Source organism: Electrona antarctica (genome assembly GCF_951216825.1).
Source record: "Electrona antarctica genome assembly, chromosome: 7".
In the NCBI taxonomy this organism is placed as follows: Eukaryota; Metazoa; Chordata; class Actinopteri; order Myctophiformes; family Myctophidae; genus Electrona; species Electrona antarctica.
Window position 1 is genome coordinate 7,213,401 of NC_136812.1, and position 15,684 is coordinate 7,229,084.

A 15,684-nucleotide genomic window follows, 5' to 3' on the forward strand; every position below is an offset into this window, starting at 1 on the left:
AAATGTCCACCACAATGACCCCAGGAACATGATGCGTTCATCCAGGAGACATACTGTAAGGTACTGTAAGCCGGTGGTTCTCAAGCTTTTCCATGTCAGTAAGTAAGAAGTAAGTAGCCTTGTCGAGCCATGAGGCCCATAGGGCAGGAGCCTATCTCCTGTTTCTGTAGCCATGAGGCCCATAGGGCAGGAGCCGATCTCCTGTTTCTGTAGCCATGAGGCCCATAGGGCAGGAGCCTATCTCCTGTTTCTGTAGCATGAGGCAGCTTGATGTACAAGTACACCCCCTGGACATGACGCTAGTATGTCGCAGGGACTTACCCCCAAGCCAACCCTTGATGCCGAGTGTCAAGCAGGGAGGCACTGGATCCCATTTGTATAGTCTTTGGTATGACCCGGCCGGGGATCGAACCCCGACCTCCCAGTCTCAGGGCAGACACTCTAACCACAAGGCCACTGAGCTTCCATGTCAAGGACCCCCAAATTGACACTAATTAGCCCACGGACCCCCATTTGAAAAGATATGCCAGGGACCTACTGTACCAGGGACCCGCATACGAGAAGATTTTTTTACGGCTCTAGCAGTGATTCTCAACCATTTTCATTTCAACAACCCCCAGTTTGACATGCAATAGGCTACGGACCCCCATTTAATGGCATTTCAATCTCTGGGACCCCCAATTTATATTGTAAAAATCAATGTTAATTTAACTCTCCATTCTCTCCATTTGGTTCCAAACTATCATTTAGCTGGGGACTCCCTAGAGCTCCCTCGAGGACCCCTGGGGGTCCCCGGACCCCACTTTGAGAGCCTGTAGGCGTGTTCTTACCTGCGTCTGTTCGACAGCACCTCTTCCGTCTCATTGGACAGCACGACGTGGGCGGAGCCTCCTTGACTTGCCTCGTGCATAACCTCAATCTGTGACGATACACAATGGTACATTACAGTGTTGTTTTTGGCTGCAAATTTTGATTTTAGTTTTAGTCATAGTCTCTTGCTTGAATAGTTTTCATTTAGTTTCAGTCACATTTTTGTCTAGTTTTAGTCGATTCAATATCATGAGATTTTAGTCGACTAAATCTACAGTTAATTTAGTCGACTAAAATGTATTTTGGCTGGCCTCGATGCAGTCGTAATGACTGTTTTTACACAATGACTGGTTTTAGAAAATTCAACATAAACAAGGCGGAACGAGGGCGGGACAAGCCTGCTGGTTAGTCAGTCAGGGACCAATCAGAAGGCTGACAAAAGGTCAATTGTCTTGTGTTGGCGGTACCTCGCTGTACTGTACTTGTACTGTGCATTGACAATACATTGAATCTATAGTAGGGTATCTTGAATCTATGAATAGGGTACCTTGATGCCTCCCTTGGCCTTGCGTATGATCTTCTTCTTGTTGGGGTCGGTTTCAGCCGGCTGCTTGTTGTTGTTGGAGCCGTCTGAAGATCTGCGCGCCAGAGCTGAAGTGTATAGGAAGAAGAAGAGCACAGAAGTTATGTTAACATTATTTTTTAATTAAGCACCGCTTGCCAGCTGTGCTTCTTGCACTGCACTCCTTTTGATAATGTATTTAATTTAATTGCTTTAAAATCTTGTATTCATCGCCTCTAACCTTTCTGTGAAACCTCACACTCAAATTCAAATGTTTGTATTGCAAGTATAACTGACAATAAAGCACTTGAACTTAAAGTTCTGTCTTTCTCTCTCTCTCTCTCTCTCTCTCTCTCTCTCTCTCTCTCTCTCTCTCTCTCTCCTTCTGTGTCTTGTTTCGTCGCCATCTTTCACTCTATTTTACTCTCTTTCCTCTGTCTTATAAACGCACGCACGCACGCACGCACGCACGCACGCACGCACGCACGCACGCACACACATGCACACACACACGCACACGCACACACCTGACGACATGCCTTCCTCATTAGAACGTTGGACTCACGTTGCTGGGTCCTGGCGGGGTTCTTGAGCGAGGGTCGTTTGGGCGAGGACTCTGGCCGTGGAGCCACAGGCTGGACAGGCCTGGTCTGCTTGGCCGACAGCTTCTTCAGACTGACGTGTCGCTTCTCGAACATCTCCTGGACGTCCTCCAGCCTCTTCAAGGCCTTCAGGACGCTGGCCTGCCATCAGAACACACATACAGCCAATATCAGTGACGTGCAAAGATAGACACTAGGGGGTGCTAGAGCACCACCTGCCCTTTCCCTCTGGACAGCAATGTGCCCTTAAAAAAACAAAACAAAACAAAATAATCCTATTTGAACTGGGACCCCCCAAAATAATCCTATTTGAACTGGGGATCCCCCAAAATAATCATATTTGAACTGGGGACCCCCCCACACTGATAAGCACTTGGAATGTAGGAGTTGGGGTATTCAATTTTGTTAGACTCAGTTCCACAAATAAATATCATGAAATATCTACAAGCTCAGAATGCCTCGCGATGCGAGGCCTTGTGAGCTTGTAGATCGGCGTGCGGCGTACACATGCATGCGTGCGTGTGTGAGAGAGAGACATACCTTGACGTCCTCTGACAGCACCACTTCGTACTGGTTGTGGATGTTCCTGAGTTCAGTCAGCTTGTTCTGCTCGGCCGTCTCCAGGAAGCCATTGATGTCCGCCAGCGCCGACTCCGCCCCTTCCTGTGACTGACACTTATCCACGGCTTGGGACGCCAGCAGATAGATGCCGGCCTCACACCACTGGTTCACCTGTACAGGTAGACATAAATGGTGCATTTTTATATAAATGGTGCATTTTTATATAGCGCCTTTATCTTTATCCAAGGCGCTTTACATAGATTGTGCATTACATTCACCCATTCACACACACATTCACACACCGATGGCGGAGGAAACCATGCAAGGCACGAACCAGCACAGCGGGAGCAATTAGGGGTTCAGTGTCTTGCTCAAGGACACTTCGACACTAACTCTGGGGGAGCCCGGGTTCGAACTGGCAACCTTACGGCTACCATCCAGCCACTCTACCCCTGAGCCACCGCCGCCCCTTACTTATACAACAAGCCCCAAGCAGAATCATCAGGTTTTGAGCTGCCGTACATTCAATTCCACCGCTGTGAGAGTGAAGGAACGTGTGTTCGGTGGTTACACGCCAGCATTCCACCGCTGTAAGAGTGAAGGAACGTGTGTTCGGTGGTTACACGCCAGCATTCCACCGCTGTAAGAGTGAAGGAACGTGTGTTCGGTGGTTACACGCCAGCATTCCACCGCTGTAAGAGTGAAGGAACGTGTGTTCGGTGGTTACACGCCAGCATTCCACCGCTGTAAGAGTGAAGGAACGTGTGTTCGGTGGTTACACGCCAGCATTCCACTGCTGTAAGAGTGAAGGAACGTGTGTTCGGTGGTTACACGCCAGCATTCCACCGCTGTAAGAGTGAAGGAACGTGTGTTCGGTGGTTACACGCCAGCATTCCACCGCTGTAAGAGTGAGGAAACGTGTGTTCGGTGGTTACACGCCAGCATTCCACCGCTGTAAGAGTGAGGAAACGTGTGTTCGGTGGTTACACGCCAGCATTCCACCGCTGTAAGAGTGAGGGAACGTGTGTTCGGTGGTTACACGCCAGCATTCCACCGCTGTAAGAGTGAGGAAACGTGTGTTCGGTGGTTACACGCCAGCATTCCACCGCTGTAAGAGTGAAGGAACGTGTGTTCGGTGGTTACACGCCAGCATTCCACCGCTGTAAGAGTGAGGAAACGTGTGTTCGGTGGTTACACGCCAGCATTCCACCGCTGTAAGAGTGAAGGAACGTGTGTTCGGTGGTTACACGCCAGCATTCCACCGCTGTGAGAGTGAAGGAACGTGTGTTCGGTGGTTACACGCCAGCATTCCACCGCTGTAAGAGTGAAGGAACGTGTGTTCGGTGGTTACACGCCAGCATTCCACCGCTGTAAGAGTGAGGAACGTGTGTTCGGTGGTTACACGCCAGCATTCCACCGCTGTAAGAGTGAAGGAACGTGTGTTCGGTGGTTACACGCCAGCATTCCACCGCTGTAAGAGTGAAGGAACGTGTGTTCGGTGGTTTACACGCCAGCATTCCACCGCTGTAAGAGTGAAGGAACGTGTGTTCGGTGGTTACACGCCAGCATTCCACCGCTGTAAGAGTGAAGGAAACGTGTGTTCGGTGGTTACACGCCAGCATTCCACCGCTGTAAGAGTGAAGGAAACGTGTGTTCGGTGGTTACACGCCAGCATTCCACCGCTGTAAGAGTGAAGGAACGTGTGTTCGGTGGTTACACGCCAGCATTCCACCGCTGTAAGAGTGAGGGAACGTGTGTTCGGTGGTTACACGCCAGCATTCCACCGCTGTAAGAGTGAGGGAACGTGTGTTCGGTGGTTACACGCCAGCATTCCACCGCTGTAAGAGTGAGGGAACGTGTGTTCGGTGGTTACACGCCAGCATTCCACCGCTGTAAGAGTGAAGGAACGTGTGTTCGGTGGTTACACGCCAGCATTCCACCGCTGTAAGAGTGAGGGAACGTGTGTTCGGTGGTTACACGCCAGCATTCCACCGCTGTAAGAGTGAGGGAACGTGTGTTCGGTGGTTACACGCCAGCATTCCACCGCTGTGAGAGTGAGGGAACGTGTGTTCGGTGGTTACACGCCAGCATTCCACCGCTGTGAGAGTGAGGGAACGTGTGTTCGGTGGTTACACGCCAGCATCCCACCGCTGTAAGAGTGAGGAACGTGTGTTCGGTGGTTACACGCCAGCATTCCACCGCTGTAAGAGTGAGGGAACGTGTGTTCGGTGGTTACACGCCAGCATTCCACCGCTGTGAGAGTGAGGAAACGTGTGTTCGGTGGTTACACGCCAGCATTCCACCGCTGTAAGAGTGAAGGAACGTGTGTTCGGTGGTTACACGCCAGCATTCCACCGCTGTAAGAGTGAGGGAACGTGTGTTCGGTGGTTACACACCAGCATTCCACCGCTGTAAGAGTGAAGGAACGTGTGTTCGGTGGTTACACACCAGCATTCCACCGCTGTAAGAGTGAGGAAACGTGTGTTCGGTGGTTACACACCAGCATTCCACCGCTGTAAGAGTGAGGAAACGTGTGTTCGGTGGTTACACGCCAGCATTCCACCGCTGTAAGAGTGAAGGAACGTGTGTTCGGTGGTTACACGCCAGCATTCCACCGCTGTAAGAGTGAAGGAACGTGTGTTCGGTGGTTACACGCCAGCATTCCACCGCTGTAAGAGTGAAGGAAACGTGTGTTCGGTGGTTTACACGCCAGCATTCCACCGCTGTAAGAGTGAAGGAACGTGTGTTCGGTGGTTACACGCCAGCATTCCACCGCTGTAAGAGTGAGGGAACGTGTGTTCGGTGGTTACACGCCAGCATTCCACCACTGTGAGAGTGAGGAAACGTGTGTTCGGTGGTTACACGCCAGCATTCCACCGCTGTAAGAGTGAAGGAACGTGTGTTCGGTGGTTACACGCCAGCATTCCACCACTGTGAGAGTGAGGAAACGTGTGTTCGGTGGTTACACGCCAGCATTCCACCGCTGTAAGAGTGAGGAAACGTGTGTTCGGTGGTTACACGCCAGCATTCCACCGCTGTAAGAGTGAAGGAACGTGTGTTCGGTGGTTACACGCCAGCATTCCACCGCTGTAAGAGTGAGGAAACGTGTGTTCGGTGGTTACACGCCAGCATTCCAAAGCCCGCTATTCCAACGCACCGCCATTCCGACTTGCCGCATTACTATAACCCTGTCCCTAACTCTAACTTACAGGAATCGGCAATCAAACATAATATTTTGTCGCCAGACATTCGATAGAGACATAGGGATAATAGGGTCTATCTGGTTACATTTTGTACACTCTTAACTAAAGATAATTAAGGATACATTTAAATAGAGTTTTATTATAATAGATTATAGTCACAAGAGAAATGCTGGTGCCCGCTAAAGGAATTTCTACATTAGCCCAGCAAAAGTTTGCTCAGACAGCTCAGAAGACTGTTGCAAGGGTTTATGGGTCTTTGACACGTTGAGTTGGAGGAGCCGAGGATCAAAACCACAACCTTCCAATTTACACGACGGCCTCCCTCCATCCCTCCCTCCCTCCCTCCCTCCCTACCCACCCGCCGATGGCTTCCCCGAACCACCCCATGAAGCCAGAGAGCGAAGCAGCAGTCCTGGCAGCACACACAAATCACAGAATCACGGCTTTCCTTACCTTGTCTATGCCTCTGTGTATCCGCAGCGACTTGGACAGGACGTCGGTCTTCTTCTTCACCTCGTTGCTGAAGTCGTCGCAGACGTGCCGCAGCTCCACGCACTTGGGTCGGATGGAGTCCACGGCGTAGTGGTTGCTCTGGATCAGCTGGTCGCCGTGCAGCGCGTGGAGCTGGGCCTTGTCCAGGGTGGACTGGTGGGGAGACAACAGCCCATAGTTATTTCAATTCAATTCAAAGGGCTTTATTGGCATGAGAAAACATATGTTTACATTGCCAAAGCAATGTAAACATAAGCAATGTTTGATATCCGTCTCCTATCACAGCAGCTCACGAATCATGCTGCTGTGTTGTTGTAGCCTACTTCGCCCAACAGATATGGGAGTTCATTGTCATGTTTTCAAAATCTTAGTGGGTGATTGTGACTTCTGTGGGAAGTGTATGTGTCTCTGATGTCTTGGTACAGTAGACAGATGGTTAGGAAATGTAGCTCAGTTTCCACTTCATGTTGTGTGCAGTGGGTGCATAGTCTGTCTTCTCTAGGGAGAAGTTCAACAATAGAACAGGGGGGGGTAGGCGGTTCTAGCGATGCATAAGAACAGAATAAAGAGGTTCAGAGGTGTGTGTGTGTGTGTGTGTGTGTGTGTGTGTGTGTGTGTGATTATATGAACCTGTGCTTTCTCCTCCAAGGCCTTAAGTTCCTTGAGTAGACTTTCCACCCTCGCCACACAATCACCGATGTCTGTATGGCAGGTCAGACCATCCATTGACGAGTCTAGAGACACCTTCACCTGGTGATGTGAGAGAGAGAAATGGAGAAAGAGAGACACAGAGAGAGAGAGAGAGAGAGAGAGAGAGAGAGAGAGAGAGAGAGAGAGAGAGAGACACAGAGAGAGAGAGAGAGACACAGAGAGAGAGAGAGAGACACAGAGAGAGAGAGAGAGAGAGAGAGACACAGAGAGAGAGAGAGAGAGAGAGAGAGACAGAGAGAGAGAGACACAGAGAGAGAGAGAGAGAGAGAGAGAGAGAGAGAGGATTTACATCGTGTGACTGAGACGATGACAAAGGGAGACGTGTAAATATAGGGGACGAAGGAAGGTAGAGAATGAAGGTGAGACAGCGAGGAATAGCATCAAGTATCAAAGGGCATACAGGAGGCAAAGTGGTTAGGGGTGAGAGGGGCGAGAAGGTGTAAAGAAGAAAAAATGTGTGTTTGGGCAAAGCTCCATCATTTAGTCGTTTTCAGAAGGAAAATAATCACACTCGCGTGAAGTGAGGTGCGCCCACTGTGGCTGCCAGCCTGTCACGTGACATCACAGCTTAAAGAAAACCTAAGTCTTGGCTGCCGCATGACGTCACAAGTGTCGGGCTCAGGGCTGGCCGGTATATATAGGCCACATAGGCCATGGCCTAGGGCGGCAGATTGCCTAGGGCGCCAGTTAGGGCGCCCCCTAGGCACCCTTTTTTCAACTCAGATATTTGACCAAGTACAGTGCTTTAGGACACAATGGGGCCATGGTCATTTTTCTGCTTTTTACACATTATGAAACTACAGAATGTAAGCTTTCATATGATGTATTGTTCATTGAAATTCGATATGACCCTTTGAAACTTGTTAAATCTTCTAAACGTCAATAACGTCAATCTTCTAAACGTCCCAGCCCCAAAAAGGGGCTGGGACAGAAAGGGAGGAACGTGAGCAAGGAGAACATTAAAATAGAGGTGACCCGTGATAACAACAGCAGCTCCAACCAATCAGTCTCGCTTCAGTTCAGACGTGTTGGTGGTAGTTCATCATCAAGCGCCCGCCGCACATTATTTGAAACCTCACACAGAGAACTCACTTCAGGCAAAACTAGAGGGTGGCCAAAAAAAAAAGATAAGGAAGAAAAGAGGCACATTGACTGCCACATATGAATAAATTAATTAATTCGCCTGTGCCGAGTTCTTTCAGTCGTGTAAGCGAAATAAATTACCCCAGGTCTGTGAACCGCCTATGTTAGTTTTTTATTTTTTTAGTCACCCGAAACAGTTCCTTTTGTAAAAGCGATCAGCAATTGGGCCGACCTGGGATTACACGAGAGAGACTCGGAGTAGAGCCGCTGCTCCTTCCCCTGGAAAGGAGCCAGCTTAGGTGGTTCGGGGCATCTGGTTAGGATGCCTCTCGGGCGTCTCCCTAGGGAGGTCCTCGACGCACGTCCGACTGGGAGGAGACCCCGGGGCAGACCAAGGCGCAGTTGGAGGAAACACATCGACTCACTGGCCTTGGAACGTCTCGGTATCCCCCAGGAGGAAGTCACTAATGTTGCTCTGGAGAGGGAAGTCTGGGGCACTCTGGTGGAGCTGTTGCCCCCACGACCTGACTACGGATAAGCGGTTGAAGATGGATGGATGGGATTAGAATCCCCAGATAAAACCGCGATCAGCGATGGGGCCGACCTGGGATTAGAATCCCAGATACAAGCATGTAAAAAACCTTTACGTGGGGGAGGGGGGGTCATACCGCCCTGTTTACATCGTGCTAGCATTCCAGAGCCAACCAGATGCAGTTTAGGACCGCGACCAGCCTTAATCAATATCAAAGATCCACAGGGATGTGTGACATGAGCTGGGAAAAACACAGAACCTCTAGCGGGGTTCGGGGGTAGAAGGCTACTGAGTCATTATGAAATCATAGACGTTCTTCCTGTACACATGTGGGTTTAGAGCAGAACCTCAAGGCCCATATCAAGCTTCTTCAGTTCCCTGAGATAATATCGGCACCGCTGTGGCTTCCTGACCACTTTGTTGAAGTGTTTAGTCCCACTGGAGTTTCTCAGTGATGTGGAAAAAGAGGAATTTGGTCGTTGACCCTTTTCCGCTGCTTTCTTCCCAGAGAGGACATTCATTCAGCACTGAATGTCGTGACCCACACACTTTCATTTTGAGTAGGCCATGCATCTTTCATTTGAGTACGCACACTGGAAGAAAGTCTATACACACAGCCAGTAGCCTTTTGCACAGAGAGGACATATTATAGTACCCAGGACCAGACCCATCTAGCCACGCATCACAAACTTTCGCTTTGAGTGAGCACTTATCAACTGTCTGCTTGGAGTATAGGCATGCCCACAGCGGGGAAGTGGTGCGTGCGCTCATGGACGGGAAGGAAACGTATAAGCCTCAGAGATTAGATGTTTCTACTGACAACATACTAACTATGCACTGCGAATGAAGTGGTTACTAATTTGTAGCTGTGGATTTTTGTTCATCCATCACACAATTTAGCGAGCTAGGTTGCTGCTAATAACAGGGCGAGTGGAACCGTTTTGCGAGAACCTTGACTACTCCTTAAAGGCCTACTGTGCCTGCTTGCTTCTGCTGAGGCTGAAAGAAGCTTTAGTTGGTCTTTGGAGGTTCAGAACATGTCTCCGAAGAACAATGACATAGTCTTGACTCGACGGTTTCACTGTGTGTCACATCCATAAAGATGACTCGATGGTGTTAGGTGCTTGCACATATGCACACATGGCATCAACGCATGGTGTTCTGTGCTGGCACACTATACTCTCTCTACTCATACTCTATCTGTCTATTCTGTTCATTAATGTTACTCTGTCTTTCTGTTGTAGTGCCTGTGATATTGCTGACCTCTGCTGGTCTAAACAGACACCTGTCAATCACCTGATGACTCTGGTTGCCACACCCTGTGTCAGCTGTGCCCTGATTGAGTGATTAGTAGCAGGCTATAAAGAGGAGCTGCTCATTGTCTCCCAAACACCCAACCTGAAAAGTTGTGTTCCCCTGTGTTCTGCTTTCACTGTGTGTCACAGCCATAAAGATGACTTGACTGTCTTGACAGTTGACCACAAATAGGAGACTGATTGCTCAACGATTCATTGTGGTTAAAGAGAGAGGCGTAGAAACACATTTGGTTGACTTCAATTCCAGCAGATCATGGCCATGAATATTATGCCAAACAAGATGCTGCAGTAGACCGTGTGCATGTACACTTATTTGAAATATGTTGATTTATGTTTGTGAAAATTGAATGGGAGAGGATCTTTCAATAAATCATTCAATAATTAAAATAAATAAATCTCCTGAAGTTATGGCTACACCCCTGAAAGGCACGGAGAGACATTGATGTGGGGACACATGATGAAAGTGTTACCGGATCAAACAAGTCTCCCTGAGGGACATTAATCTACAGTGTAATCTAACTGGACACTCACTACACCCACCCACCACTACACCACCACTCCACCCACCCACCTCTCTGAAGTCCTGCTCGAAGTGACGTAGCTGCAGACACTGCTCCAGCTTCAGATGGTGTTTAGACCAGAACTGCTCAAAGGCATTTTCTGTCTCATCCAGCTGGGCCAGGAGTCTATATACAGTATACCACGCACGCACGCACGCACGCACGCACGCACGCACGCACGCACACACATACACACACACATACACACACACACACACACACACACATACATACACATACAGTTTGAAGCTGCAATCTCAAATCCATTTGAATCAATACATTGTTATTTTTTGACCAATCTTTATGATATTTTAAGGGTAATTTGTAAGCTCAACTATTCAACTTATCAACCACATTGTACTCTCGGCGTTAAATTATACCACAGAGGATTTTGACAGTGTACAATATTTAATATAGATGATGACCTCTCCACTGTGGTCTGGTTCTCCATCTCATCTGGGTTGAGTTTGTGGCTCTCAGACTTGGAGGCCTGCTCCTTGATGCAGCCCAGCAGAGTGGTGCCTTGTTTCAACGCCAGCTTCAGTTCATCCTGGTCACAGCAGGGGAATATTAGTTGCATCAATTACAGGGCTCTCTGTGCGTGTGCATGTGCATGTGCGTGTGCATGTGCGTGCGTGCGCGTGCGTGCGTGCGTGTGTGCGTGCGTGCGTGCGTGCGTGCGTGCGTGCGTGCGTGCACACTAACATGTAAAGTATATTCAATTAAATTGCTTTATTGTAACTGTGGGTGCAATTATAATACAGGAATAATTTAGGCGATATAGTGGCACATTTCAACCTATTGCACAATACAAAAGACAAGTCTAAAGAATATAAAAGTACAAAGTGTGACCCTAAGGTGAACGCGGTGCAGTGCAATCATCTGCCTCGGCGCGGTGGAGGAAATGCTCACAATAGCTTAATTTCCTAGAGATAAATTACATTTCATGGTGTGGCTCAGTTAACCTAACGTACAGTCTATAAGGGCCGATTCATACTCCTATTTTACCGCTGTAGTGCCGAAATGATTTCGGCTCGTCAGAAACTTTCAGTAGCACCGAAGAGCCGACTTTAGGACGGTACCTGCCCCCCCGAACCTCAAATGACGTCACATTGTAGGCTCTAAAATAGGAGTATGAATCGCGCCTTACTCTACTATACTATAACTATACTTGGAGAGATAAAGAGAGCTATAGTGATAACTAGACTCGTACCTCACAGATACACTACAGTAGATGATTTACATTTATGTGGCAATTGTGGCATTTTATGTGCATGCTTTGTGTGAGTCATGCTGATGTCCTTGTGCATTGACGTGGATGACAGACATGGGTGGGTGGGTGATGTTGACGTAAGTGTGTCAATTTTCAGCCATAGCCACTTCCCCAAAATGTGCTGACCTCATCACATTTGTGCTGACCTCATCACATTTGTGCTGACCTCATCACATTTGTTTGTGCCAAACTAATGCTTGGAATGGATTTAGAATCATGGAAACCCCCTAGTTTGACATGTCACATGCTACTTAAAGCATGTGACAAAACGGCCTGGCCAATCAGCAGCAGCTAGAGGCGGGATCAAGGCAGCACTGTGTATGTCTTGATCCCGCCTCTAGCTGCTGCTGATTGGCCAGGCCGTTTTGTGGCCGGGCATCAAGTCTGCCTGAGAGTTCCCAGATGGGAGCAGGAGGGGGGAACCCAGTGTACTCTCTGCTGCCCCATCTCAGGAGTCAGGTAAAATTTTGCCTGCCATAGGATGTAAATGGTAGGATCACAAGTGGTGAGCAGTTCTTTGGTTGCTACCTTCAGCTTGTTGTGTTTGTCTGTGTGTGTGGTGAGCAGTTCTTTGAGGTTGCTACCTTCAGCTTGTTATGTTTGTCGGTGTGTGCGGTGAGCAGTTCTTTAAGGTTGCTACCTTCAGCTTGTTGTGTTTGTCGGTGTGTGTGGTGAGCAGTTCTTTAAGGTTGCTACCTTCAGCTTGTTGTGTTTGTCGGTGTGTGTGGTGAGCAGTTCTTTGAGGTTGCTACCTTCAACTTGTTATGTTTGTCGGTGTGTGTGGTGAGCAGTTCTTTAAGGTTGCTACCTTCAGCTTGTTGTGTTTGTCGGTGTGTGCGGTGAGCAGGTCTTTAAGGTTGCTACCTTCAACTTGTTGTGTTTGTCGGTGTGTGCGGTGAGCAGTTCTTTAAGGTTGCTACCTTCAGCTTGTTGTGTTTGTCGGTGTGTGCGGTGAGCAGTTCTTTGGTTGCTACCTTCAGCTTGTTGTGTTTGTCGGTGTGTGCGGTGAGCAGTTCTTTAAGGTTGCTACCTTCAGCTTGTTGTGTTTGTCGGTGTGTGTGGTGAGCAGTTCTTTAAGGTTGCTACCTTCAACTTGTTGTGTTTGTCGGTGTGTGTGGTGAGCAGTTCTTTAAGGTTGCTACCTTCAGCTTGTTGTGTTTGTCGGTGTGTGTGGTGAGCAGTTCTTTAAGGTTGCTACCTTCAGCTTGTTGTGTTTGTCGGTGTGTGTGGTGAGCAGTTCTTTAAGGTTGCTACCTTCAACTTGTTATGTTTGTCGGTGTGTGTGGTGAGCAGTTCTTTAAGGTTGCTACCTTCAGCTTGTTGTGTTTGTCGGTGTGTGCGGTGAGCAGTTCTTTGGTTGCTACCTTCAGCTTGTTGTGTTTGTCGGTGTGTGCGGTGAGCAGTTCTTTGGTTGCTACCTTCAGCTTGTTGTGTTTGTCGGTGTGTGCGATGAGCAGTTCTTTAAGGTTGCTACCTTCATCTTGTTGTGTTTGTCGGTGTGTGCGGTGAGCAGTTCTTTGAGGTTGCTACCTTCAGCTTGTTGTGTTTGTCTGTGTGTGCGGTGAGCAGGTCTTTAAGGTTGCTACCTTCAGCTTGTTGTGTTTGTCGGTGTGTGTGGTGAGCAGTTCTTTGGTTGCTACCTTTAGCTTGTTGTGTTTGTCGGTGTGTGCGGTGAGCAGTTCTTTGGTTGCTACCTTCAGCTTGTTGTGTTTGTCGGTGTGTGTGGTGAGCAGTTCTTTGGTTGCTACCTTCAGCTTGTTGTGTTTGTCGGTGTGTGCGGTGAGCAGTTCTTTAAGGTTGCTACCTTCAGCTTGTTGTGTTTGTCGGTGTGTGCGGTGAGCAGTTCTTTGGTTGCTACCGTCAGCTTGTTATGTTTGTCGGTGTGTGTGGTGAGCAGTTCTTTAAGGTTGCTACCTTCAACTTGTTGTGTTTGTCGGTGTGTGTGGTGAGCAGTTCTTTAAGGTTGCTACCTTCAGCTTGTTGTGTTTGTCGGTGTGTGTGGTGAGCAGTTCTTTAAGGTTGCTACCTTCAACTTGTTGTGTTTGTCGGTGTGTGTGGTGAGCAGTTCTTTAAGGTTGCTACCTTCAGCTTGTTGTGTTTGTCGGTGTGTGCGGTGAGCAGTTCTTTAAGGTTGCTACCTTCAGCTTGTTGTGTTTGTCGGTGTGTGTGGTGAGCAGTTCTTTAAGGTTGCTACCTTCAGCTTGTTGTGTTTGTCGGTGTGTGTGGTGAGCAGTTCTTTAAGGTTGCTACCTTCAGCTTGTTGTGTTTGTCTGTGTGTGTGGTGAGCAGTTCTTTAAGGTTGCTACCTTCAGCTTGTTGTGTTTGTCGGTGTGTGTGGTGAGCAGTTCTTTAAGGTTGCTACCTTCAGCTTGTTGTGTTTGTCGGTGTGTGCGGTGAGCAGTTCTTTAAGGTTGCTACCTTCAGCTTGTTGTGTTTGTCAGTGTGTGCGGTGAGCAGGTCTTTAAGGTTGCTACCTTCAGCTTGTTGTGTTTGTCTGTGTGTGTGGTGAGCAGTTCTTTGGTTGCTACCTTCAGCTTGTTGTGTTTGTCGGTGTGTGCGGTGAGCAGTTCTTTAAGGTTGCTACCTTCAGCTTGTTGTGTTTGTCGGTGTGTGCGGTGAGCAGTTCTTTAATGTTGCTACCTTCAGCTTGTTGTGTTTGTCGGTGTGTGCGGTGAGCAGGTCTTTAATGTTGCTACCTTCAGCTTGTTGTGTTTGTCAGTGTGTGCGGTGAGCAGTTCTTTAAGGTTGCTACCTTCAGCTTGTTGTGTTTGTCGGTGTGTGCGGTGAGCAGTTCTTTAAGGTTGCTACCTTCAGCTTGTTGTGTTTGTCGGTGTGTGCGGTGAGCAGTTCTTTAAGGTTGCTACCTTCAGCTTGTTGTGTTTGTCGGTGTGTGCGGTGAGCAGTTCTTTAAGGTTGCTACCTTCAGCTTGTTGTGTTTGTCGGTGTGTGCGGTGAGCATGTCTTTGGTGCACTGGACGTCGTTGGGCAGCTCCGTCTCTGCCAGGTCTGTGCCAAACTTCTGCAACATCTGAGCCGTGCTCTTCACCGTCACTGCAAAGTTCTCTATGGCCTGCATGCAAAAGAGCAAACACACACACACAGATCAAAACACCTGCAGTGCACACACCAAATACAAACACACACAAACACACACACACACACACACACACACACACACACACACACACACACACACACACACACACACACACACACACACACACACACACACACACCCTGTGCAAACAAACCAAGGTGCCTCAGAGCAATCCTAGCTGCCCCAAAGCATTTCCTCTTCTGTGTTAAACGGTGACATTCTTGATAAACAGTTTGTTTGAGTGAAAGTATCAATATCCTATTGTAGAACTAGTCTCTGTTAGACCTTTGGTATTCAAACTGAGTTTTTGAATAACAATTGGCATCAAAATGTATAATAATCCCAAAAAGGGATGCCAGGGTTATGATTGTTCATACATTTTAGATTTGTTTTTTATATTATCAAGCATATCAGACAATCTACAATTCCCAAAAGGAATTGCCATGTATTTAATTCAGGTTGTCCAGAAGTATAGATAAAACTGGCCATATAAAATAAATCAAAAGCAGAGTCATGGATCCCCCCCCCCCCCCCCCCCCCCCCCCCAGCAAATTGAATCCTGCAGATAGTAATACCGTGTGCTCAAGATGGTAAAACATGGTCCACAGAGTCCATTGGTCCCTGAAAAGCTGGTAAGACATGTTCCACAGACCCCCTGCCACTACTCACAGTGCGGTGGTGTATCCACTGACTATGGCAGTACTCCAGGTGTCCTATACTCACAGTGCGGTGGTGTATCCACTGACTATGGCAGTACTCCAGGTGTCCTATACTCACAGTGCGGTGGTGTATCCACTGACTATGGCAGTACTCCAGGTGTCCTATACTCACAGTGCGGTGGTGTATCCACTGACTATGGCAGTACTCCAGGTGTCCTATACT

General features: G+C 48.4%; 1 protein-coding gene across 1 annotated transcript in view; it reads right to left on the reverse strand.

The window, feature by feature from the left end:
• Positions 1-15,684, reverse strand: part of mcf2l2 (MCF.2 cell line derived transforming sequence-like 2) — a gene marked incomplete at its 5' end in the record, with an annotated part of 156,436 nt that overhangs the window by 121,030 nt on the left and 19,722 nt on the right. Inside the window, 9 exons of the mRNA XM_079507069.1 lie at positions 831-919; positions 1,358-1,461; positions 1,938-2,115; positions 2,515-2,706; positions 6,192-6,383; positions 6,861-6,980; positions 10,444-10,558; positions 10,858-10,982; positions 14,626-14,775. Coding sequence (XP_079363195.1) covers positions 831-919; positions 1,358-1,461; positions 1,938-2,115; positions 2,515-2,706; positions 6,192-6,383; positions 6,861-6,980; positions 10,444-10,558; positions 10,858-10,982; positions 14,626-14,775 — 1,265 coding nt within the window. The remainder of the gene's footprint in view (positions 1-830; positions 920-1,357; positions 1,462-1,937; positions 2,116-2,514; positions 2,707-6,191; positions 6,384-6,860; positions 6,981-10,443; positions 10,559-10,857; positions 10,983-14,625; positions 14,776-15,684) is intronic.